We start from the raw sequence: 27,149 nt of genomic DNA, 5'->3' as shown, positions 1-27,149 counted from the left end.
CAGCAAACGGACGTCCCCAGCACCGCCAACGCCGCAGCTACAGCCCGGCGAATTTGATCGGCCTGCCGTGTTGGTGTAAATTTCACCGCGTTTCAGTATAAACTCACCGCGTCTGCATCACAATCTCGTACTTCTCGGTAGGAAAAATGTCGTTTGACAGTAAAGACGCGGCAGGCCCATCGGACCCACAAGTGACCGCCCTCGCCGTACGCGTTCCTCCGTTTTGGCGTCGGAACCCCGAGCTGTGGTTCGTGCATTTGGAAGCACAGTTCCAAATGTCCGGCATCACATCGGACGCGACCCGTTTCAACTACGCGGTGGTCGGCCTGGACGAAGAGTCCATACTTCTGGTGTCCGACGTAGTGAAGTCGGCATCGTACGCTCAGCTCAAGAGCGAGTTGATCAGGCGCCTGTCGGCAAGCGAGTCGGCAAAATTAGACCACTTGCTGGCGGGTTTAACGTTGGGTGATCGAACTCCCAGCCAATTGCTTCGTGAAATGAGGCAATTGGGTGGGAGCAAGATCGGCGACGACCTGATCAAGTCGCTCTGGCTGCGTCGGCTCCCGGAGGGCACCCAGGCGATCCTAGCCTGCGTCTCCGGTTCCTTGGAGGAACTGGCAGCAACGGCCGATCAGGTACAGGAGGTGTACGTTCGCCCAACCATAGCGGCCGTTCAACCTCCGTCGGATGAGGTCAGCGACTTACGGCGCGAGATCGCGGCCTTAACTGCCAGCGTGGCCGAGATGCGGGCGACGTTGGACGCTCAGCGTTTCGTGTGGCAGACCGTGAGCGAGCTCGCGGCCTGCCACACGAAAAGGGCGTTCGGGTAGCAGGTCGTCAAGACAGCCTGCGGACCAGGGTATTTGCTGGTATCATCGTGACTTCGGAGATAAAGCGACAAGATGCACGCTACCTTGCAAATTCGCGCCTACCACAAAAAACTAGGTCCGCGGGGGGTCTTGGCGACGGCCACCCAGAGCGCAGCGCCACGTCGCCTAACTATTTTCGACCCACTCAGCGGGCGCAACTACCTCGTCGACACGGGTGCGGAGGTTTCGGTTCTTCCCGTACCCCAGCATCATCGACTATACCCACAACCCCTCAAACTGGCGGCAGCAAATTCCTCCCGCATCAATACATACGGGTACAGGCAAGTGGACGTGAGTCTTGGCTTGCGTAGGACGTTTCCGTGGCGTTTCATCCTGGCGGATGTCAGCTTCCCCATATTAGGCGCAGACTTCTTGTGTCACTATGGGTTGCTGGTGGACTTGCAACATAAGTCCCTTATAGACCCCACAACCAAACTAAATTCGTCGGGCCAAATGGTATCTCACGCTGACAATAACCTTTCCGTTCTTTTGGAAGACATCTCCGACTCTCGTGTTCGGACACTCCTCCAAAAGTTCAGCCAGATAACTACCGAGTGTAGTCTCTCGAAACCAGTAAAGCACAATGTGCAGCACCACATAAATACTACTGGTTCCCCGATTTTCTCAAAGGTGCGTCCTCTACCACCCCAGAAACTGGCTATCGCGCGGAAAGAATTTGAACAACTTGTTCAACAGGGTATCTGCAGGCCCTCAAACAGCTGTTGGTCTTCCCCTTTACATATGGTCCCTAAGCCAAATGGCGAATGGCGTCCCTGTGGGGATTACAGAAGGCTAAACGCACAGACTGTTCCTGACCGATATCCGATTCCACTCATCCACGACTTTGCGCATCACCTCGCGAATTGCCGCATCTTTTCGACCTTGGACTTAGCCAAGGCATACCACCAAATCCCAGTAGCTCCTGAAGACATTCTTCGAGTTCACCCGAATGACTTTCGGATTGTGCAATGCGGCGCAAACCTTTCAAAGGTTCATTCACTCAGTCCTGCGAAACCTCGACTTCTGTTTGAGTATTTGGATGATGTTTTGATCGCTTGTTCCTCAGAGTCTGAGCACTTAGCCCATCTCGAGTGCATTTTTCAACGTCTCCTTGAGGCCGGTTTAGTCTTAAACGTTGAGAAGTGCAAATTCCTTCAAAAACAGGTGAGATTCCTCGGCCACTCCATTTCCTCTGAAGGAATACAGCCCGACCCAGACAAGGTGCAAGCAATCACAAGCTTCCCGCGTCCAAAAACAGTGAGGGAGTTGAGGAGGTTCTTGGGCATGCTAAACTTTTACCGTCGTTTCCTGCCCAAGGCCGCCCATCACCAGTCCGTTTTGAACGCGTACTTGTCTGGCCCCAAAACAAAAGACACACGAGAGATTGTGTGGTCTGAAGAGGCTGTCTGCGCGTTCAATAAATCCAGACAGCAACTGGCTGATGCTACACTTTTGGCATTTCCTCATCAAGATGCACCCCTAGTCGTTTTTGTTGATGCCTCTGACATCGCAGTAGGTGCTGCCCTTCACCAAAAGGTGGACCAAGTTTGGCAGCCGTTGAGCTTCTTCTCGAAGCAGTTGAATCCCGCTCAACGGAACTACAGCACCTACGATCGCGAACTGCTCGCCGCATACCTGTCCATCAAATACTTCCGTTTCTCCCTAGAAGGCAGGCCGTTCACAGTGTTCACGGACCATAAGCCTCTCACGTTCGCTTTGAAACAGAAGCCCGACAAAGCGTCCCCTCGTCAGCTTCGACACCTGAGCTTCATAAGCCAGTTCACGTCAGACATCCAGCACGTGTCCGGGAAGGACAACATTGTTGCTGACGCTTTGTCTCGTGTCTCCGAAGTCAACATCCCCGCCTCACTCGATTTCTCGGCTATTGCCAAGGCGCAAGAGGATGACGCAGCACTTCAGAGCCTCAAGTCCAACCCCAAATACAAATTTCGGGAGTTGCCCATCTTCGGCTCAAACCTCTCGCTCTGCTGCGAAGACTCGGAAAAGGGACCTCGGTCATACATTCCGGCCACATTTCGCAAGGAAGTGTTCCACGCAGTTCACGACTTGGCGCACCCCGGCATCAGGACAACAAACCGGTTAGTCACCGGAAAATACTTCTGGCCCTCCATGAACAAGGATATCAATTCCTGGGCCAGAGAGTGCATCGCATGCCAGAAGTGTAAAGTCTCCAGGCATGTAAGGAAAGAAGTGGGCTCATTCCCCCGCACTACCAAGCGTTTCCACACCATACACCTCGACATAATAGGGCCTTGGCGAGACTCGCACGGTTACAAGTATTGCCTCACAATCATCGACAGGTTCACGCGGTGGCCTGAGGCAATACCTCTGAAGGACATTACGGCGCAATCTTGTGCCGAAGCCCTCTGCCGAGAGTGGATACCTCGCTTTGGCGTCCCTGCAGTGATCATCACTGACCAGGGAATGCAATTTGAGTCCACCCTTTTCTCCGAGTTAGGCAAACTCCTGGGTTTTAAACGCCAGCGGACTACTGCATACCACCCGCAGTCCAATGGGATGCTAGAACGTTGGCACCGGACGCTGAAAGCCGCCATTATGGCACGCGACGACCCGTCCTGGACTCAAGTCTTGCCTCTCGTCCTACTCGGCCTTCGAACAACCCGCCGAGAGGAATTTGCTGCCAGCCCCGCGGAGCTGGTTTACGGGGAGAACCCAAGACTCCCAAGCGATCCGGTCTTCGACAAGAGATCGGGTCTCACGGAGTCGGGGTTGGTGCGTCTGCTGAGGGACAATCTCCGACGCATCAAAGCGCCACCACCCATTCGACACTCGTCCATACCTGCTTGTTCGCCCAAGGAACTGGACACATGCACGCACGTGCTGATCAGGACGGATGCCGTCCGGAAGCCGCTGCAGCCTCCATATGAGGGCCCGTACCGCGTTCTCGAGAGGGGAGAACATTTCTTCCAGCTCGAGATCGGTGGTCACAAAAAGGCGGTCTCTTTGTCCAGGCTGAAACCCGTGTGCGCCCCGAAGCAACGTCGTGTCCGCTTTGTGGATTAACGGCGAACGAAGTTCGGGGATCCGTCGCCGAAACCCCCTAGGTTTCGTCTGGGGGCGGAGTGATGTGGCGCGGCAGGATCTGCAGCATTCGAAATTTATTTCGGATGTTGCGGATGCGGACGGGTAGATGGCGCTGAACGCGGAAACTCTCCACTCACTCGTTTTCAGAACGCACCGGGGGAGTGGAGAGTCAGCGGTAAAAAAATGCCGTTGGTTGGGACAGTAAGGACCGCATGGAAATAAGTCGGTCTCTTCTGTATCCAACCGTGGCGCGGAACACTTCGACTCGCGTTTTCCTCGTAAAGTCAAAATATTATAATCAAAAAAATAAGAGTTAAATAGTTAAAGTAAATCAAGTCAAATCATTACAAGTCCAACCTTTTCTTTGCTTTCGATCCGATCTCGACTGTTCTATTTACTGCCCTCGACACCCAAAAGTTATTACGAAAATTCCCAGGGCATCTCACAAGAGCGAGCTTGTCGTGCGAACGGACAATGTTCGATTCCAACAGTGAAGATTAACTAAACTGTGATTGGAAAGCGAAAGTGGCAGTAGATAAGACGCACATTAAGAAGTGCTACGCCATGCAGTGAAATTCGCTCTCCCAAGAAGGCCAAGGGGTGGTTCGCTTCAAGGGCAGTTGGCGCAGAACAGTAGAGGAGGAGTGCGAGCGTCTCGGAAAGTCGTGGGCGGAGCTGAAGGGTATTTCATGTAGGTGTGGTTGACGCGCTATATCCTAGCAAGGAGTGAATGGTAACCATATGAAATTAAAATGGATTCTCGGGTTTTACGGAAAATAACAAGGTGGTAGGTTTTGCAAGCAAAATTATGAAAATGAGAATTAATTAAATGGGGTTTAGAAAATTGGTAGGACTGTATTGGAGAAAAAGAAATGCTGCATAGTAGCGAATGCATTCTATATTCAGATTGCTGCTGGAAAAGGCGATTGAAGTATTGCATGTCGGAAAGCAGCGGATACTACAACTTTGCATTTATTCTTAAACTCTAAATCACTATCCACCCCCCTTTTGCATGTATAGGCAGCCTTCCTTTAAACTCAACTCAACTTCATGCATAGGATTTAATAGCTCTCATCTATTCAAGTCATGTATCCGTCAGCGTCTTATCCAGCAAATAATGAAATTTTAGAATCCGATAAACCGAACACCGTCTGGGAACAATCTCAAAATTTCTTGGAAGCAACCAGACGATGTGCCAGCATAATATGTACATTAATTAAATAGACCTGACACATGACCTCGAGCCCAGTTGCCACAGGGTTACACAGTTGTTATTATAGAGAGATACACATTCGGCAAAGATACCTCCCATCAGATGCATACAGTAAATCTCCATAAATTGTACAATTCGGATTTCATTCAAAGAGTATCTGTTGTTCAAGAATTAACCCGTATCTTTTCGTCACCGCAGTGGTTTGCGATCTTTGACTCTCAGCTTACCTAACGCCGTGATTTTCTATTGATCCAACCTCGTAAATTTAAATGTTAGCTAAGTACACTTAAGGGTGAGCTGTACAGAAAATGGAGGCCGCAATGGATAGTTAGCCTATTCACAAAAACCTGGGATTCTCTCTTTGGTTTTTCTATGCAGCGGAATATACTTTTTTAACGATTCTGAAACTCTCGCTGCAGAATTGCATAACCACAGTAAAGCTGGAGGGAAATATAAACTTTTCAGGAATTCTATAGACAAAGGTAGTTTTGCAGTTAAAATTCTTCGCGGTTGCAATGAGAAATGCACTCCCTCTAAAAACCTTTTCATCACATGATTTTCCCATTTTTTCAACGCAAAGCTTGCACAATGCACTTTCCTCCTCTCTTCAATGGTCATTTCACCTGAAGTATGTGCTCCCTTATTTTAATTTCCATCAACTTTTCTGCAGCAAATAATCCTAATTAAAACATGTCCCGAAACTTTTATTGTCGTCATCTGTAAATTGTAAACACGGAGCACAAAGGCACGCTTAGGTTTTTCTTCATGAAAAACGTAACACTTTCCCGCATTTAGATTGCAATTGCATGTAACTGCTTGGGGCATTTTCTGCTTATTTTCTGCAGCGAACCCAAGGAGCGAATTGCCAACTTTTTCAAGGCACAAATGGGAGGAACTGTTGTTGAGCTATTCCGAGTACAACAACACTTTCACTTAGTAAGACAAACTAAGGAGAAGGAACGCCGATAAGTTGAACTAGTTCAGATGTTGTTGCCAAGATTGCTCAAGTTTCCAGCATTTCGAAAGTTAAGTGACTTCCAATTGTCCTCAAGTCAACAAGTCATCGAGGAGTCAGAAAGTTTATGCCTTATTGCAATGGGGTAGCGGCTGTTGTTCTATGGTAAAATACCACCAAAGCCTGAAGAGATGTTCCCTCGACTGAACCGTGATAAATTTAGATTAAAATGTACGCAGAACAAAGGACTTTCCCAGTCGAAACATTGATTTCCACATTCCAAAATTATTTTCAGAAACAACTCCCATGCCATCACGTTTTCTAAAATTTGCATTTCCAGCTGTTTCCTGGTCGGTCGACTTTCACCTGGAGCCACGATTAACCTCTGGGGCGGATAAAGCTGCTGGTATCCAAGGAATCCTTCATCAATTATTCATTGCTCGCAACGGAATCGTCCTTCGAACAATGACTAATTGAGAGTAGATTTTGCAATGGAAATGTAAAACGAATTCTGCAAATTTACTTCTCGAATTTTTTCCATCGCTTGGAGTTCTCCAAAAAACAAGATAATAATATAGAGATTATGGGGTGGGCGGAAGTACCAAGCGGTAGTAGGAAAACATTATTTAAATCGTCCTTTACATACCTTTTGTATATTGATCATTCCTATCGATGACTTTCTCTGCGTTTTTCCTTGCCAGAAAGAACCACTCCGACGTGTTGCCCAGGTAGTGATACTCAGCCGCTAAATCTTTAGCGAAGGCAGCCCCTTGGTCTGGGGGTGGAAGTCGATACGCAAAAGGACAAAAAAGTCCTGATTTCGAGGGGTGCTGGTTCCAATCAAAACAATTCCCGGCAGCAAATATGTCGTCATCGAATTCCACCATTGAAAGCACTGACGCGTGCAGGAGATGTTCAGATGCTTGGACTGAGGGGGAAGCTTGTTTGAAAATTCTGCAAGAAGAAGGAACAGAGAAAAGTTAAATGTCTTATAAAGCAGTAAAACCTTTGGGTTTATATAAGAGCCCGATGGTTTGCACAAGTTCCACCAACCTTGTTAACATATTCGCCCGATTTACAGCCACCTCTGCTTCAACTCTGAACCTATCCTGAGCGTACTGATCCACCACACCTTCTCCGAGATTAAGTGCCGTTCCTGCTGTACAGTTGGCTCCCAGTAAATGTTGGCTTTCCACAATTTGCAGAAATTTGGTCACAACATCACGACCCTTGAGCAAGTTCAACCGGTTCTGGCGACTGATCTCATCCAGATCGGACAAATCCTCATTTGTCGTCCCGAAAATCGTTTCCAACACAGTTTCTTCATCACCTTCAAACTCATCTGGATGTTCTTGTGAAAATTTGTTTTCCAGCATTTTTGTTTCAGTTTCGCGAGCCTCCTCGCCTATTCCATCCAAGGATATGGCAGTTTCGTTTCTATCGGTCAACTCAGGTTCATCGAGATCGTTCTCGCGGTTCGCTAGCTGTTGGGTGTAGGGCACGTTCAACCGAGCGGGCACGGAATGGGGTAGATTTTTCTGAGCTATATTATCAACAACTGCAGTCTCCGTTGACGAACTGTCGGAATGACTGGCATCAGGTCCTACTTTTGTTCGACTGCTTGATGGTATGATATCGTTCACCTCCAACTTGCTATGAGCCTTCAAATACTCCACTCCTTTGTCTACAGTTTTCCGAATGTTCTCCATGATTTTCTTCTTCGCGATCTTCTTGCGTGCATGTGAAATGGGTAAACTTGTAGATGTCGGTACTTCGAATGGCTTCGTGCTACCAGTTTGGTTATAAAATGTGCCATTGTCAAGAAACCATAGGTCACCGTCCAGGAAAACAAAACTTTCGTTGTCAAACGAATCGACTACGTCATATTGAAGCGTTAAATTGTCCAATGCCTGCAAGCCCCAACGGAGATAGTCCTTTTCGTTGGAATGCCTCACTCTTGAGCGGCCATGGCGGATGTAAAGCATATCTGGCGCAGAAGAACTGGAGGCGGTTGCATGCAAGGAGTTGAGTAATGCAAGGGCAAGAGCCAGTAGTGCCATTTGTGGAAGAGCTTCTTCCATTGTTTGGTACATTCAAGGTTCAAAATCAGGCCTTATTGATCCGAATGTGTTTGTTTCTAGGTTTTATTCGGACCTTGAGAATTAAAAAACACATATTGGGAGGATAACTAAGTGCAGTTTAGCATTGTATAGCTCTGAAGCTTTCGTTGTTGGAGTTTGCGCCAAAATGAAGGGTACCCTGTAAAGGAAAATGGAAATATGATGACGTTAGTTTTTAAAATATGAGTAAAATCGCTGAATAAATCAAAAATAGTTTAAGTTCCCCTCGATTGCAGATGCGTATCCATAATGGATTTCCCGCAGCCAAAAAGAAAGACAAACGGAAGGACAGTCGCCACAGTGAATCTCCCATCAGGAGCGTCCTTCGTACGGATAAGGGAATGCTCGGCGGATTCCTATGAATATGCACTTATACGCATTTGGAGGTATGCGTGCATAGGCATATTTATTCGCAGGTCAGGTAGGTGGGAGAAAATCACCCACCCGTGGACATAAATTGCTATAGGAAGGACACTCAAAACAAGAAACCAATATGGAGAAAAAAGGAAAGTGAAAGTTACTGTGCAGGACTTGGAACTCAGTACCGGCCGCTTTGAGGAGTGGGCAAGCAGACGGTTGTCGATATCCTTCGACTGTAGTGCCCTAATGGTGGATTACTTGGCCACCGTTGCATCTAATACCACAAGTAGCCTGGAGAAAGAAGCGTTTAAAAGGAGAACATCACCACCAAGAATGCCTGTTCCAAAGGCGCGAAAAGATGCTTCTCAAACTGGGCATTCCTCAGCTCATAGTAAATGGTCGGGATAGCTCTTAGGAACTACTGTCCGATCAATTTAGAAGAAGCCCGAAGATCCTGCGACCTTCAGCGAAGTAAATAACGCTGAAGGATGAAAATCAGAGAAGTGCTCAGGAAGCTAATAAATGCGGAGTGCCCAGAGGGGGAACGAAACAGAAAAACTGTGTCCGAATACGAACGAACCATCGTCCGCCCTACTCGGAGGTAAGACAATATAAATATCCGAATTCATAAGGGGCAAACACAATGTGCATCAGGCCTTCACAAACATGGTTAGCGCCATTCATGTTCTGTACAACAGTGCCAAGAACGATAAAAATGCAGGAAGAATTAATTACGTAACATAAATGACGCCCCCTCAAAATCAAAAGGGCGGTAAACTTGAAAAAAGAAATAGAGAAGAAGCAATTGATTCTTTTGGACCCTCGCAGGACGTGAAGAGTCAAAAAGGCCTCCCACCGGAAAAGGGAAAAGCCATAAAAGGTAACCAAAATAGTGGAAACAGCGGCGCCGGCTCCAATGACCCTAAGGGAGGTAAAGCCCAAAGAAAAACAAAGGAAACATGGACCAAGGTTGGCGGAAAGAAGAACGCGACACGCAAAGAAAAATTGCGACCCGAATTGACCATTATGTTTAAAAAGGAGACTTACTGCTAGAGCTGAAGAAGTCTCCAGGCAGTACGGCTGAAAATTTCCTCGGCAAGGTGGAGAAGTCTTTAGGAAAGACGCACAAGTACGGGCCAAAAAATAGGAAATTGTGATACAAACTAATTGGTAGTGAGTAGTGATTGGTAAAGTCACTATCAAGGAAGACATCCGCGAGGACCTAGAAAAGCAATTCGGACTACTCGGTTTGCTCAAGTTCGCAATCATATCTTATGTTATAAGCTTCTCCTCTAAAGGAGCGCAAAAACTGCTGGCGGCTTGAAAAGTAAAAATAGGTTGGGTCATTCGACGACTCAGAGAGAAGGCGTCTCTCAATCGGTGCTTTAATTTGGCTATATAGCGGCGAAATGCACCGGTAATTGCGATAGACCAAACAGGTGCAGAAAATGTGGAGGAGAAAGCCATATATTCAACCAGTGCAAAGCTGACCATCCATGTTTTTTAAGGACGTCTCGGCACATCGTAGGCAACTGTAGATGCCCAGTATTCAGGAGAGCCTTGCATGCAATGAAGAAACCAACTCCACCCATTGTGAGGCAGAGCAAGACCTACTTTCACAAACAATCTATCAGAAGGGAGTCGAGGTGGTCATGATCAGCGGGCCTTATCGCAACAATACGAGTGGTGCCTGGATTACAAATGTAACCGGGAAGGTAGTAATGTGAGCATGTAGGCATTTCCAGAAGTTGGATTTGTCAGGGTAAAAATAGGTGGCATCAACAAATTTGCTGTGCTCCACCAAGCGTGACGATAGCAAAATTCGAGAAAATGCTAGGATGCAAGAAGTCGAAAACCCAAAATCAAAGCGGATGATTTCAATGCATGGGCTGTGGATTGGGGTAGCCGAATTATGAACACCAGAGGCCGTATTTTGCTCGAAACTTTTGGGGAGCCGGATTTCGCGCTTGGAAACACTGTAAATATATCCACTTTTTAAGGGACATGCTCAGACTCAATAGTCGATTTATGTGCGCACCACTTTGGCGAGAAAAGTGGTCTGGTTTCTCAGTGAGCACAATACTCATAGCCACCAGGCAATTTTCCTCTAGAACGAAAGTGGGCCACGCAACGAGGTGCGTTGCCGTAGAGCTGGAAACCAGGGCTGGTCCGTAAACACCTTTGAAGGGGATGCATTCACAGAGGCGCTACTGGGAGACCATGATCCCAATGGAATGGCTTCAGAAAAGCTGATGAAGATGATGAGATGCATAACGAGAGCATGCGATGGGGCCATGCCGAGGCTGCAAATCCTCATCAACCGCAGAGTTGCGGGCTGCACGTTTCCGGGCAAGGAGGATCTGCGAACGATCTAGAAGAAGACCAGATTTCGACGAGAAAAGGAAAGTATGCGCGAATGTCCGAGGTAAGCTTAAGCAGGCTATACCGACCATCAAGCGAGAATGCTTCAAGGAAGTTTGCACAAAGGCCAATCAAAACACTTGGGGAACAGCGTACAAGGTTTAAGAAGATAAGAGGGCGAACACCACAAGTGACCTGCCCGCATCTTCTTCTCGATATAGTGATGGCGCTGTTCCTCGCGCATAAACTGGAATGAAAAAAATATAGACAAACGTTGAACATCTTTACCATAACTGTGGTAACTGAGGAGGAACTCGCGGAAATTTGCTTGAGTATCGGACACAACAAAGCGGTCTTGAAGTGTTTTATGACACTTCATTCAAGACCATAACGGTACACTACAGAATATCCTATAGGAGGCAATGTGGTCAGCATTGCGCTCGCCCGAGGTTATTACCCTGATTTGATTCAGGTACCCATTCACAACCGAGTCGACTGGTATACGACGTGAAATCACGATACAAATCCCATTACCACCAGTGAAATTTGAACCGCGACCGTACGACAGCCTTGTGCTCAATCCACTCAGATATCCGGTCCGGTGATCACATCATCACTTTAAAGCTGATTATCAAACACCTTGCGATGATGATCGACGCAAGGATCATCAGGGAAATCTAGACTATGCCCGTGAGAAAATGGCAAATACCAGCGTATCATTAGCGCGAATGATGCCTAACATTGTAGGTCCATGATATAGTCCAAGAATACTTGTGGCCGGAGTGGTTGACTTCACCCTGTTATACGCAGCACCCATCTGGAAGGAAGCACTAACGTGTGAGAACAACCAGAGGAGGGGAAACACGACTTACCACTTAGTGGTGTTAAGGGTATGGAGCGCCTTTATAACAATTTCAGGCAAGGCAGCGTTTGCCTATGATGATGGTCCCAATAGACATTGTGGCAGGACGAAAGGCGGCAAGACGGGAGTCGCTGGAAAAATGACAACAACAGTGAGATGACTCGCAGAAGGATGACTGAACCAACACTTTGATTCCTTGTGTTTAGGAGGGGATTCAGCGGCGACACGGCGAGATTAACGACTCAATTCCTATCAGGGTATGGTGTTTATAGGACGTGTCTGTATCAATTCATGTTGGGTGGTTCACCTTTTTTCCCTGAATGTGGCTGCACACCTAACGACCCGGGGCATGAAATGCTCTTGAGTTTGGTCAGAGAGGACGAGTCTGGAAGACTTTCTTAAAATCCTGAAATGGAAAGAAAACTGGTGTACGGTGAATTCCGCAATTGAAAGGATACAGGCCGAACTTGCAGAAGCGGTGCGCGTAAGGAGGGTGCGAAGAACGGACAACTTGATCACCTAAAACTTCTCCTAGTTGTAAGGACTACATCTTCAAAAGGCATCAAGTTTCACATTGAGACGGTAGGTGTATACTAGAAAATATTACGATAAAACTTTTTCGGTGAAGTCACGAGCGATTTGCTCAGCCAGTACTGCCCTCTCTCAACCATATGTGGAAGAGGAGCGTAATGGCTCAGAGGTCCTAGAACAAAATGGTGTCCACAATAATTTCAAGCCTAATTAACAAATCTCTAGAGTGTCGGGACGAGAGCTTTCCTTACTATCAGTGTTCCTGAAACGGATATTGAGAGGTTCAGTGACATACGGGCTGCCGACCCTACTACGGGCTTCAGACCACCACGTTACAAATGCCCGCGCCTAAGACTAGGGAAAGAGGCACGCAACCCACGTCATCATCTGAAGCGTAGATCAGTTGCAATATTGCACTAATTAGTCGCCGGGTCAATAGCTGCAAGGCAGGTCGGGATGTCAGGGGCTTAAACTTCCGACATGCCGACCTGTTATATGCCAATGGAAGTATCGGACGCTCTCCTGCATAGTAGTTTCAAAAGGGCTCCAGGCTATCTTGGTTAACAATTTAGATGACGGCGACATCTTGACGGCCAAGCTAACCATGAGAATTCAACAGGGATTTAAGGAGATTCTTTGGAACTTTGCTTATATTCCCTCTAACGTGGTCGAAGTTTCCAGTAGGAGGTTCATCAGGGTTATGCAATATGCCAAAAATAATGGCATGGGATAATAGCCGGATGTAATCTTAACGCCCCAATATACGAGTATCCTAAGGAAGTTCCTATATCACCTCGAGAGGATCGAGACTACTAGAGTATCTGGTAAGAACTGAACTGCGGATCCTCAGTTTAAGTGATAAACTCCACCCAAGTCATGGACATCACGGTGGCATACCCTTAATTGTGGCTCTTGTCGCAGAGTATTTTAATTAACCATATCACGCTCTGCGATCACATCCGCATTTATTTTGAAATGAGCATGAAACCACCCCATTTCGGAATCTGCGAAAAGCAGATTGTGCATTGTACAAAACAGAACGTCTTCCTCAATGGCGCTGCAGGCCAAATCATCCCTTGGCCTCCAGAATAGACTTCCTTCAGACGATCCTTCAATCGCATCCTCCAGTTAGAAAATTTCAGTAGCTTTTTGCTGGCCTCGTCTACTGAGTTCTTCCTCCGTTTGCATGGCTTTCCCACTGGACAACGTCCTTCGAGTGTGCCCTTGAATACCCTGTTAAGTATTCGCTTGTCGTCCATCTATTCTACTGCAATTTTCGTAGTTTTACCATTACCGATACTGCTGTATCACCACAGTATATGGTTGTATCTAATTCGCCAGTCAACTCCATATTTTACCGGTACAAGTACTCGACATAGAACTTTACCTTCAAATTTGTCGATCAACTTCTTAAACGCCTGCATTAGAGTCCACGCTTCTTGTAGCTTGAGCTTGAGCTCATTTTTCGTATTCCCCCTTTTACTTTTCATTATCGTCGGACTGGGTAGTTTGATTTGTTGGCCATTATTATTCGCCGCTGAATTTCGCCCTTTTCATTACCATCCTTCGCTATGTTTACTCCTAGGTACACACAGTTGTCCACGTTTTCAAAATTAAAATCTATCATTGTCGTCATATTGGCACCTATGGATTGGGGTTTGCACTTTTTTTTTTTTTGTTTTTTTCATTAACTCTTAAGCCGACATCTTGCGTTACTTCATTTGGTGTTCCAGGCGGAGATATATGCCATTTTATTGACAGCAGAAGAATACTTGCGACAAATATGACGGGATCGCACTATTCTAATTAGTTCCGACAGTTGGGCACTAAACATATCAACATATCAAGCCAGTTGCTATAAAATTGCAACCGGTTACTGCTAAAATTTGGCCGACTAAAAAAAACATTCCTGATATGAGTGCCAGGGCGCCTAAACATCGCTGATAATGAGGAAGCTGACAAACAGGCTCGCCAAGGGTCTGCATCCATAATGGTGGAGCCAGAACCAGCATTTGGCATCCTGCGATCCACTGTCAAGTCTACTCTGAAAGATGAAATTGCAATGATTCACGCAGCCGAGCGGCGAAATTTGTACTCTTGCCGGCAGGCGAATATTTTTGCAAAAGAACCCGGGGCCGGTAGAATGGTATTTTTGTTGTGTCTTAAGAAATAGGACCTTAGCAGGGCTCTTTAGCCTACCAATTGAAAAAGAATGGAGTGGTGGTTTCGGCTATATACAGCCAATGTGCAATGTGCACCTTGGTAAGGTTTTCTTCAATGAAGAATCTGCACACTCTCTGCCTGTAGATTCTGATGTTCTCAGATTCGTAAAAGCTTGCGAACACCGGAGGCGGGAAGCCATTAATTAGGCGATTTACGGGACCGTCTCTCCACTTTTGGTACTTGCCGCAAACTTCAAACCTTCGCAATCGTTTTTGGGCCGACTATGCGTTTCGGTAATACCTGTCACCTATTCGTATCCCACCTAGGCTTTACAAATTCGAGTATCACGGCAGAGACATGATGGATATGACTTTAATAACCAAGCTGAGGGGTACTTTAGCAAAATCATGAGAGTCGATACCAGCAGTTTGACAAAGGCTTTCATAGTGTACGGCTATTGAAGTTGCACCGCGCGAACTGTGGTTATTATTATTATTCTTGGTTTCTGAGTGTCCTCAGCATTATCAGAGAATTTTATCCATTCGTAAGATATCCACTTAAAGAAAAACTTTCTGAAAGTCACAGCCCAACTTATGGCAAGATTCAATTATAAAACTATCATTTGATATGATTGCCTCATCTACTTATTGGCTGAAACTGATAATTAAAGTGAAATATACGTAACGAACTTCTATGCACGCGACACTTCAGCATAAAGATGTTTCCAATATCTTGGGAGAACTAAAGTTTCAGAATAAAATCATCTTCATCGACAAAGTCGAGTGCAGAAGTTATCGAAGTAAATATATCTCCCTTCAGTTCCATAACTTCACTGAAGCGAAAAGATACTCGTAGGTGACCTCCAATACCGACAGAAGCTCCACTTCGAAAACATTCGAAAGTGAGAGAAAGTTTCTTTTAATTACATGACATCCGCATTTCCTGACCTGGCCATAGTTATCACTACTTTGACCACTGCTCCTGCCTTATTCGATATGTTTCCCTAGAATTCCGTGCAAAGGGGACCTGTACGTGTACAACTGTTGCTACTGCTAACCTGTAAGGACGTTGGGTTTTACGAAGTTAGAAGTTGCTCCTGGCACGTGCTCAACAACCCTACGTAGTTCTTTTTCACTTTGCGGAAATACCATTTTTGTTGCGGTGCAGTATCGCGTTGCAATTGATTCTGCTGCGAATTGAACACTTTCGTGTGCTCTCCTGTCACCTTTATTTCCGAAACTATAAAATAAGCTAAATTAATTCAATTAGTCGTTGCTGCTAGTCGGGGTTAGTTATAACTTGCACGTAGGAGAAGAAGAGAATATTAGATACTTTATTCTGAATGGCAGCTTTTGTCTTACTTTTCAAGTGACAGTTTTCTTGACTTAAGATACATGTAATTCTTAATTAGATACAACCACGAATTTAGTAAACAAGTAACTTTGTTTATAAGTAACTTTCCATCCAAACCTATTCATCCCTCACCTTATATTTTGTTTGAAACTAGAGCATCAACTTTCCCAAATTGAGCATTCGCGTCAGTTTCGAGGAATGGGAGTTTCGTAAATGAGATAAGTTGAATTTAGAAGTAATTTGAATGTTTCAAGAAGTTTCCCAATTGTACAATATCAGTCGAATTCCGCTTCAGAATTCAATCTCTTCCATCCTGTCGGGATGAGGATCAACGCAGAAAGGAAAACGTTCTACCACATGAAAGTTCAGAACTATTCGGATTCGGTGATTTGAATTCTGTAATTTGTTTTTAAGGTGCTGCGTAAAACAAATCAATTCAATGCGGGGGGACTTATTGTCATAGGCGGGGGGGACCAAATATGGTCATATGGGGTATCGAACGAGAGAATACTTAATATTAAAGCTTAAAAAAGGTCAAGTATAATAATAGCCGTTGTTGGCGCAACAACCTAATTGGATCAGGACTTGAAGTGTGTTAGAACACTTCACTCAAGACCGTAACGGTACGCTACAGGATTATAGTACCCTATAGGAGGAGGCAATGTGGTCAGCATTGGGCTCGTCCGAGATTATTTCTCTGATTTGACTCAGGTACTCATTCACAGCTGAATCGACTGTTATCCGACATCAAATCACGAACAAATTCCACTGCCACCAGTGAGATTTGAACCGCGACCTTCCGTACGACAGCTTCGTGCTCTAACCACTCAGATATCCGGACATTTTATTCTTTATTCGTTTATATTTAATTATGTTAAATAAATTCTATTTTTTATTTTAATTATTTACTTTTAATCAATTTATTTACTATTACTACTTTTTATAACTCCAAATAAGAATAATTCTATGTGAGGAGGTTTTCTCCTCCTCAGCTGGTTTCTGTACTCGAACTGACTTATGTCATGACACCGAAAGACCATTTTCGCTGTTAAAAATTATTTTTCGATGTCATGGCCACCGCGATTCGCACTTGCGTGCGTCCGACACGCAAGTTGCTCGCTCCACTACAATAGTATATTACAATATTTTACAAACGTACTAATATAGGCAGTTAAAACTTCAGTAGAAATTTTACAGTTATTAACAAAATCATATTAAGTCAAATTTGTCCATTCCGTGTTAATTTACACCATTTGTCTCAAAATAAACCGGTATAGCTGTAATGACCAAATGTGGTTTGACGATGGTCAATCTTTTTAGGTTTTTGGTGTAGCTCTTCCCTCTTGATCGTTTTTGGCCACAAAGGACGGTCTTCTAACGACGACCAATTTCATTTAGTCATCACATAGGTTTCGAAACATCGACGGAAACACTGCAGGAGGTAGAATCCGGAATAGTTATCTTTCCATCAAACATATCCCATGGGAGCGCGGAAACGGTAAAACTGGGCACAAGTCTAATTTAAAGAACAAATCGGTATCCGGAGGGTGAGTCCTTCAGGTATGAAAGGTTTTCAATGTCTCTATGTAAGGAACTTTCCCCGGATGTTTTACCATTCATACATATACAGTGAAACCTTCAAAATATTCCTAGCTGCCGTGGACAACAGATACCTTTCTTTCAGGTTTTAAGAAGGAAGTGAACTGCCGCCTACACCTATCTTTCCGCTGCTGGTAACCGACAGCTTTTAGAAGCGGAAGGTTTTGCTGCCGCCGTACATTGCGGCTCGTCAACAAAATTAATTCAAAATTAAGTTTGCTTTTCTTTTAGGAACTAACAACAACATGGGGCCACGGCAAAAATGTTTCACTCATCAAATAGCAAGGAAGTGTTAACGCTATTGCAAGGATCCCTTCATCCATTAGGATTCAATTCATATTTATCCGTGGTGTTCAGGGGGAAACTGATCCCGATGAAATTATGAAAAGGTAAGTCCTTCCACAAGGAGAACCTCTGGCTCCCTATCAAATCTCAATCTGGTCTTTTTTTAGCCAACTTTCAGCCCTGCCAAAAGCTAAATTAAGTTTTCAAGGTGAAGAACATCTTTGATCAAAAGATTACTCAGTGGGGCAGGTACAGTGTAATACTTAGCAAAACCGAAATTGTTTGATAGTGCACAGATGCGTTTAATCCGCGTGGGGAATGCTCAAGGCCCGTGATGAAAGTTTGGCATTACTGCAAATGCAAGCTGTATCCAGCATACAAAGAAATAGTAGCCGGGCGGGAAGCCACCAAAATCCGAAAGGCCACTAATAAATCTTAAGTCAAGCTCAATTTTCATAGAGTTTGATAAGTTCAGTCATAAGTACAACCCGCTACGAAGTGTTTTCCCAAAGTAACAGTTCAATCAGATGCCAAGCAGTCAACCAACGGCTTCTGAGAATATGGAAGAAGTGGCACACTAGAACCTGCGAAGTTTTTTCCGCTGTGGTATTGCTGCTACAGCCGGACGCGATCCCTCTGGTCTCCGAGTATCGCATCGGCTCAGAGCTCCTAAAGTCCTTGTGGCTTCAGCGACTGCCTGAGGGTACAGAGGTCATCCTAGCGCGTGCTGACGGCCGTTCTATAGAGGTGTTGGACGCGACTGCGAGCAAGATACACGAGGTGCACGGGGGCCGCGTGGCGAAACTGGAGAGGCAATTGACCACGCTGAGGGCGTGAGTCTTGGCTTGCGTCGGACCTTTTTGTGGCACTTCATCTGTTATCAGTGTCCCCATATTAGGCGCAGACTTCCTCTGTCACTATGGGCTGCTGGTAGATCGTCAGGGAAAATTTCAACTTGCTCGAACAAGAATACTATCTATCATTTTTGAGGATGTTGCCGATCCACGCACTCGCGCACTCTTCCAAGAATATTGCAACATTTCTACCGAATGTAGCCTCTCTCAGCCAGATAAACAGAATGCCCGGCACCTTACGGCAAAAGCCCGACAAAGCGTCGCTTCGCCAACTTCAACACTTAGCCTACATTAGCCAATTCACATCGGACATTCAATATATGTCCGGAAAAGACAACATAGACGCTGACGCTTTGTCCTGGATCTCTGAGATCAACATCCCAGCCGCAGTAGATTTTTCGGCGATCGCTGTCGCCCAGGAGAGCCTGCAATCGTACTTCAAATATAAGTTCATGAAGCTCCCTATCTTCAGCTTACATTCCTCTTTCTATTGCGAGATCTCTGAAAAGGGACTTAGGCCGCTTTTCGTAAGAAAGTGTTTCGTTCGTTGCACGATCTTGGTCATCTTGACATTCGGGCAAGTAACCAGCTAGTCTCCAGCAAGTATTTCTAGTAACAGGGAAGTGATTTCTTGCGACAAAGAGTGCATCGCGTGCCAGAGGTGTAAAGCCAGTAGACATACTAGAAAGGAAGTAGGTGTATTCTCTAAGTCGACAAGGCGGTTCAACACTATACACCTCGATATTATAGGCCTTTTGCCAGACTCGCAAGGTTACAAGTACTCCTGTGTGGAGTTGCCAAATCTCCCATCAGGCGCGTCCCTTCGTGCGGATACGGGAATGCTCGGCGAATGTGTCATGGGGATGCACATGCACGCATCCGGAGATGTGCGTGTATGGGCATGCTTATGCGCAGGCCGGGTAGGTGGGAAGTAAACGCCCACCCGTGGATAAAAATTGGCTATGGGAAGGACACCCAGAAATGAAACCAAATATGGAAGAGGAGAAAAGTAGTTTTTTTACGGTGCAGGGCTTCGGAAACCCAGTGCCGGCGGTTTTTGGGAGTGAGCAAGCGGGCTCCCGGCCGTCGATATCCAACGACCGCAGTGCCTCAGTAGTGAGAAACTTGGCTACTGTGGCATCTAATGCTACAAGAGATAATGGTGGAGTGGAAATTAGGTCCACACCGGATCCCTTTAGGAGGAGTTCGAAGCTTGGGAGATCACCACCGAGAACAATGGTTCTTTTTGGTAGTCGAGATTCGTCGCGGGACTCTGAAAGAAATACGAATAGTCCCTTAATCGAGATCATTCCTTGTGGCGCAAGGCGCGAAAGCAAACGGGAACATACCGGAATGGCGTTCGTTACACTCGGGGAAAGAATAAATGAACTGTGCGAGTTCATCAAGGAGAGGCGGAATATCCACCAAAATATTCGAGCCTTGATAAGAGGCATTAAATTGTCTTATATCAGGGTACTCGAAGAAAAGAATTCCCAAGCGTCAGTTGGCAAGGTCACAAGGGAAACGCAGGTGACGCCTCCCCGTGATAAAGCAGGCGGGAAGACAGGAAAACGGGCTAGAGACGGTACCAGCGAGCCTCTTGGACCGCAGCAAGTCCCGAAGAAGAAAAAAGCCTCTTCACCAAAGAAGGCGGAGCCGGCGAGAGTACCCGCGAAAGTCGGTAATCTCACGATTGCAGCCACAACACCTACAAAAGTGGAAAAAACCAACGCCCGGAGGCCCGAACAATGGACTAAGGTGAGCAATAAGAGGCAAAGGGACAAAAAGAAGCTCCGCCCGGAAATAATAATTATTTCCAAGAAGGGAAATATGTCCTATGCCGACATCCTCCGAAAGGTGAAGTCAGACCCGCAATTGAAGGATTTGGGGGATAATGTGAGCCGTATTAGGCGAACACAGAAAGGGGATCTGATGCTGCAGTTAAATAAATCCGCCGACAAGTCGGCCGATAACTTCCGCGGGAAGGTGGAAAGTGTACTTGGAGAGGAAGCTGAGGTAAGAGCTCGGAAACAGGAGATAGTGGTTGAGTGCAAGGACCTAGATGAAGTCACCTCACGGGAGGACATCTGTGCTGCGCTAAAGCAGCAGTTCAACCTTGGCGATATAGACCAGAGTGCCATAAAAAGGATGAAGAAGGCATATGGTGGCACACAGACCGCTATTATTGGTTTGCCGGCGGAATCAGCTATTAAGTTGATTACCGCGGGCAAGGTAAGAGTAGGTTGGGTCGTGTGCAGGCTCAGGGAACAAATCTCTCTAAAGAGATGCTTCAGATGCCTCGATTTTGGCCATTTTGCGGCGGCATGCACTAGCCAGCATGATAGGTCGAGGAGTTGCAGGAAGTGTGGGGAAGAGGGCCATCTCATCAAAGATTGCACCCGAGATCCACGGTGTATGTTATGTAGTGGGAAAGAGGGCGTGGACGGCCGGCATATTGCGGGAAGCAGCAGATGTCCGGTATATAGGAGGGAGCTGAACCGCACAGGAAAATGAGATTGATACAAATCAATCTCAATCACTGTGAGGCAGCTCAGGACCTGCTCTCGCAAACCATTCGAGAGTCGAATGTCGATGTCGCGGTTATTTGCGAGCCGTACAGAAACTACGGCGGTGCAACTTGGGCGGTGGATGCGTCTGGTAACGCGGCAATCTGGGCGTGCGGAAGACAGGCCATTCAGGAAGTCATGGCCCCCCGGCAGCCGGTTTTATAAGGACGAAGGTCAACGGTGTCCATATTTACAGCTGCTACGCTCCTCCTAGTGCAACCTTAGCACAATATGAGGAGATGTTAGACAGTCTGGTGTTGGATGCTAGAGACCGCAGCCCTAAAATCATTGCGGGCGATTTCAACGCGTGGGCCCTGGAGTGGGGAAGCCGATCGACGAACACCAGAGGTCAAATTCTGTTGGAGTCATTTGCGGAGCTGGACATCGTGCTGGCCAACGTTGGATGCGTGCCCATCTTTCGAGGAAGAGGGTCGGGTTCGATCGTTGACCTGACATTTGTTAGCACTTCACTGGTGAGGGGGATGGCTTGGCAAGTGAGTGAGCACTACACCCACAGTGACCACCAGGCCATCTTCCTCCACATTGGGAACCGGGGAAGCAGTCAACGACGCTCTGGAGGTGGAAAGGCTAAGGCGGTTGGCTGGTCTATCGGAGCTTTCGACGAGGAGACATTCCTGGCCGCATTGGAGGGAGCCCATGATCCGGATGGAACAGCGGTGGAAAGGGTCACACAGCTGTCTCAGCGTGTAACCGAAGCATGCGACGCTTCGATGCCACGACGACGTTTGCACCACGGCAAGAGGCCAAACTACTGGTGGAACACGGAGATCGCTGCCCTGAGATCCTCTTGTCTCCGAGCGAGGAGACTTTCCCACAGGACTAGAGGAAGGCCAGAGCACCAGGAGCGTGAGGAGGAATACAGGGATATGCGAAGCAACCTTAAGAAGGCCATTCGGAGAAGCAAGCGGGAATGCTACCAGAAGCTCTGCATGGAGGCTAATACGAATCCGTGGGGTACAGCCTACCAAGTTGTAATGAAGAAGATCCGCGGGCGAAAATCACCTCAGGTGACATGCCCACGGCTCTTGTTGCAAATAATTGCAACTCTTTTCCCGCAGCAGGAGCAGGACGAAAGAGAACCCCAACTGGCAGCTCAGCAGGACGTCTTCTCGATCCCTGATGTTACCGAAGAGGAACTTTGGGAAATCTGCAGACGTATTGGGGACAGCAAGGCTCCGGGATTGGACGGAATTCCGAACAGGGCTCTGAAGGTGGCGGTCAAGGCCAGACCAAGGTGGTTCGCAAGCACATTCGAATCGTGCATGGCGGAAGGAGTGTTTCCCGCCCAGTGGAAGAGGCAGAAACTGGTCTTGCTACCGAAGCCTCGAAAACCACCCGGCGTGCCCTCTTCATATCGCCCTATTTGTCTCTTAGACACCATGGGGAAGATGTTGGAGAGGGTGATATACAACAGGCTGCTCCCGTTCATCGAGCTTGCGGGTGGTCTTTCAGAGCGGCAATATGGGTTTCGGCGAGCCCGTTCTACGGTCGATGCAGTAGCAAAGGTCGTGGAATTGGCTCGAAATGCGATGGCCATGGGCAAATGCTGTGCTCTGGTGACGCTGGACGTCAAAAATGCTTTTAACTCAGCCAACTGGGGCTGGATTAAGGGCGTTTTGCCCAAACTGGGTGTTCCTAGCTACTTGGCTCGGCTCATCGAAAGTTACTTTTCGGATAGACTTCTCTGGTACGAGACGGACGACGGGCCGAGAGGAGTACATTGTGACAGCAGGTGTGCCTCAAGGTTCTGTATTGGGACCGCTGCTGTGGAACATAATGTACGACGGAGTGCTTGGCGTTCGCGTGCCGGAGGAGACAACGCTGATTGGTTTTGCGGACGACTTGGCGGTAGTTGCAATTGCAAAGCATCCCGAGGACGTGGAGCTTTATGCAAATGAAGCCATTCATACCATCAAGTCATGGTTACGAATGGTCAAGCTGGACCTGGCGGACGAAAAGACGGAGGCGGTCCTCATTACCAACCGTAGGAAGAACAACACGGTTACTATCCGGGTTGGTAATCGTGAGGTCGTCTCAAAATCGGTTGTCAAATACCTGGGGGTGATGATCGATGCCAAGCTGAGTTTCAAGGGACACTTGGATTATGCGCGAGAAAAGGCAGCAAATGCCAGCTCATCCCTTGCAAGGATGATGCCTAACGTGGGAGGGCCGAAGTATAGTCGCAGGCTACTCATCGCGGGAGTGGTGAGGTCGATCCTGCTATACGCGGCCCCTGTCTGGGCGGGAGCGTTGAACCACGCTGTCAACCGGAGGAAGATATGTTCGGCATACCGGCCAATTGCGCTAAGGGTGTGCAGCGCATTTAGGACGGCGTCGACGGAGGCAGTGTGTGTTATCGCAGGAATGATCCCTATAGATCTTCTAGCGAGCGAGGCACACTGGCTCTACGAAAAACGGAAGGCAAATCCAGCAGAGGTGAATGCGGATTTCCGAAAAGCCATCAGGAGAGAGTTGTGTGGCAAGTGGCAACAACGATGGGATAACTCCGACAAGGGCAGGTGGACCCATACATTGATCCCGTGCATCGAGAAATGGGTCAACCGAAATCACGGAGAATTGAATTACCACCTGACACAGTTCCTTACGGGACACGGTGGCTGTAGGAAGTACTTGCATCGCTTCGAGTTGGACGAGTCTCCCAACTGTCCTGAATGCGGTGCACGTTATGTTCTATTGTCCCAGATTTCTGCAGCAGAAAAGGAGGTTGAACAGCATCTTAGGGGCGGACATCGAGCCCTGCAACCTGGTGGAAGAGATGTTGAAGTCGGAGGAAAACTGGATGGCGGTAAATGAGGCAGTAGCCGTGGTGCAGACAAAACTCCTGGAGTTGGATCGAGCTCGGAAGGCGGCGCGACGGAGACGTAACATGGACGAACTGGTATAGCGAACCAGAGCCTCTCCCGCGAAGTAATACTTCACGGTGGTCCCGCGGGGAGGGGCGGAAGAGTGGGGGTGGTTTTAGTGGGTGTGAATCCCACACACTGCTGCAACCTGGCGCAGCAGCGTCTTTCTAAGATTTCCACCTCCATCCATAAAAAAAAAAAAAAAAAACAAGGTTACAAGTACTGCCTCACGGTCATTGATCGATTTACGCGGTAGCCTAAGGCAAGACCTGTGAAGGACATAACAGCATGGTCATGTGCACAGGCCCTCTGTTGAGAATGGATTTCCTGCTTTGGTGTTGCAGCCGTAATCATCACAGACCAGTGAATGAAGTTTGAATCTACTCTCTTCTCGGGGCTCGGAAAGCTCCTGGCATTCAAACGTCAGCGGCAAACTACACACCACCCGTAGTCCAATGGGATGCTAGAAAGCTGGCATCGGACGCTGAAGGCAGCCATTATGGCGCGATGAGCTGTCCTGGTCGCAGGTCTTGCCTTGCGTTCTGCTTGCGCACAGCCATCCGCGAAGAGTTTGCTGCCAGCCCTGCTGAGCTAGTATACGAGGAGAACCTTCGTCCTCTCACCTGGTCCTCGACAGGAGAGACGACCTTGGAGAGACCGGATTTTTGCGTCTGTGACGAGAGGTCGATCTCAATTTAAAGTCATCTCGTGACACGCAGCCGGCGGTCCACAACCCTGGGAAACTTGAAGTCTGTACCGAACGGAGAGAGCGCGGCCAGCCACGAGGCCGGTTTGGAAGAGCGGGACTACTTCAAAAAGAGTAACCGTGTGAAGTAGGTCATGCCTGCTCATTTTGACACTTAAAAACAAAGTTTTAAAAATTATACAATTTGGAAGTGAAAAATCGTTGTCCGAATGTAACATTTGTCGGTTAATATTTATATGTATATATTCTTCTTATTATCTTTTCTGCAACATTTATCATTTCGATTAGCATTTATCTACTAAGATACTTTAGTTTTATGAATAATTATTTATTTGAAACGAGAAACAAGCTTGAAAATATTGTAAAATTAATATGGTTAAAAAATAATCAAACGCAAAAGACTCTTCTACATAAATCGCCTGAGAAGCATGTAAGCTTTGATTAATTTACAACTTTTAATCTGAGTAGGTTTCCCTATTTGTAAGTAGCAGATTTTTTCGAATTCAATCCTCAGCATACATCCCGAAGTATGGTTGCTCCGCGTGACACCAAAGAACGACTCCTCTGCATGGTTCCATCGAAACTTTCAAGACATCTGCCTCAGATTAGCCGTTTTCCGCTTTCGAGCGAATATCAGGCAAATCCACCCCAACCGCTCTCCATTGGTCTTTGTGCCTATTCTCTTTCACCTGAGATTTACTTTCCAGCTCAAGTCCTTGTTTGGGAGTGACTTGATGCTTCATACAAGGTACCACTTTGGCTCAAAAACCCGCCTGAAACAGCCATATAAAACCAAAATATCCAATCCAATTTGATCCCCAACCTCCACACAGACTGCCTTGTCAAAGGTCCTAACATCTTACAACCTATGGTACAGTTACTTTAGCCATATTCAAAAGTGGCGGCGACAGGGTAGTATAGGTCCCAGGGCAAACCGAGGATTGGTACTCACGATGGAGCATAAAACCTGGGAGACTCCTGATGGACCAACACCAACAGTTCTACTATCAAACCCTGTCTCCCCCTCAACGAGGTGGCCGCTGAGAGCTCTTTGTTAACGGAAAACTACAGACGGAGAAAGATGAAGGCGAGTGTTTCGCGCCTAAAAAGAGACAAATTGTGCCAACTGGTCCTCCATGTTGGGGTTATGTAGAGTTGCCACACGAAAAATCAAAGTTACAAAGAACGCAAGGAGCCTCGGGACTGGATTGACAGCACAACAACCAACCCGCCAGCGAAAACAGAATAACGATTTGTACATTTTCTTATGGAATGTGCGCTCCCTCTTCAGAACAAGAATTACCAAGCAGCTAGCCAATACCTTGTGTAATATAGAGCTGATGTAACAGTGTTACAAGAGATGCATTGGACAGGGATCGGTTTCCTAGAGAAGCACCACTACATCATATATTATAGTGACCATCCAGTATATCATGTGCTCGAAGTAGGTTTCTTAGTCAGCCAGAAAATTAAACCTGGTGTTATCGCCACTGAATACATAAGTGAACGGCTATACACTCTGCGTTTGCGAGGAGAATTCCGAAATATAACGCTCGGAGAAATAATACCTTCTAAAGGACAGTAGAATGAACCCTTGAACCCTATCCCAGGTATGATATCAAAATCATACTTGGACGCTTTAACATCCAAGTAGGGACGCAGCTCGTACTCAGCCGATCCGCCGGCTCCCATAATTTACACAAAACTGTGGCACATGAAATGGTTTCTGAAAGTTCCTGATTTGCGTGGAAAGCGGTCCATAAGCATACGTGGACCTCTCGAGACGGGACCAACCAAATTGACCATGAGCTAAGCGAATGCGGCCACCTTTCAGCCTTGATTAAAGTCAGAACATATAGGGAGGGGGGGCAATATAGACCTGGACCACTATCTCTTTGGCAGCTCGAATAACAACACCAGCTCGAAACCCCTTGACAATCAGGTGAACGCGAACACTGAAGCCATATATAAAAGAGTCCTTCGTAATACCTATAAGGGAGAAATAGACTCTGCAATAACCGAGAGAACAAAGGTCCTGGAAATGAAGCATCAATAACCACCTGGGGAATACTATCAGCCACAAACATACTTGGCCCTAATCGCGGTAAAGATAAGAATGACTAATTCGACGATGAGTGTAAGCTAACCACGAAATGGACGAACGCCACAGAACGGGCAATGCTACACTCTCAAAGAACGAGGCCACGCGCAGACACTTATCACGAACTCCGTAGAGCGGAGAAGCGACTTCATAGACACAGAAGAAAGCCTGGGGGAACCAACAAGTCCGTGAACTCGAAAAGTACAGGGAGAAACCGCACCGCAAGTTTTACCAACAAGTCAACAGGATGAAGCCTCGAAGCTCATACTGCCGAGACAAAGAGGGAAGTCTTATTTCCG

General features: G+C 46.9%; 1 protein-coding gene across 3 annotated transcripts in view; it reads right to left on the bottom strand.

Annotated features, from left to right (window-relative positions):
- LOC119646351 overlaps positions 1-27,149 on the bottom strand; it is a 103,870-nt gene that overhangs the window by 53,875 nt on the left and 22,846 nt on the right. For all 3 annotated transcript variants that reach the window (XM_038046786.1, XM_038046785.1, XM_038046787.1), the window contains exons 2-3: positions 7,157-8,362; positions 6,750-7,057 (exon numbers count right to left, since the gene is read on the bottom strand). In XM_038046786.1, coding sequence (XP_037902714.1) covers positions 6,750-7,057; positions 7,157-8,196 — 1,348 coding nt within the window. In that variant the 5' untranslated portion in view covers positions 8,197-8,362. The remainder of the gene's footprint in view (positions 1-6,749; positions 7,058-7,156; positions 8,363-27,149) is intronic.

This window comes from Hermetia illucens, chromosome 1 (assembly GCF_905115235.1).
Source record: "Hermetia illucens chromosome 1, iHerIll2.2.curated.20191125, whole genome shotgun sequence".
In the NCBI taxonomy this organism is placed as follows: Eukaryota; Metazoa; Arthropoda; class Insecta; order Diptera; family Stratiomyidae; genus Hermetia; species Hermetia illucens.
This window is presented reverse-complemented; position numbering and strand designations above follow the sequence as displayed.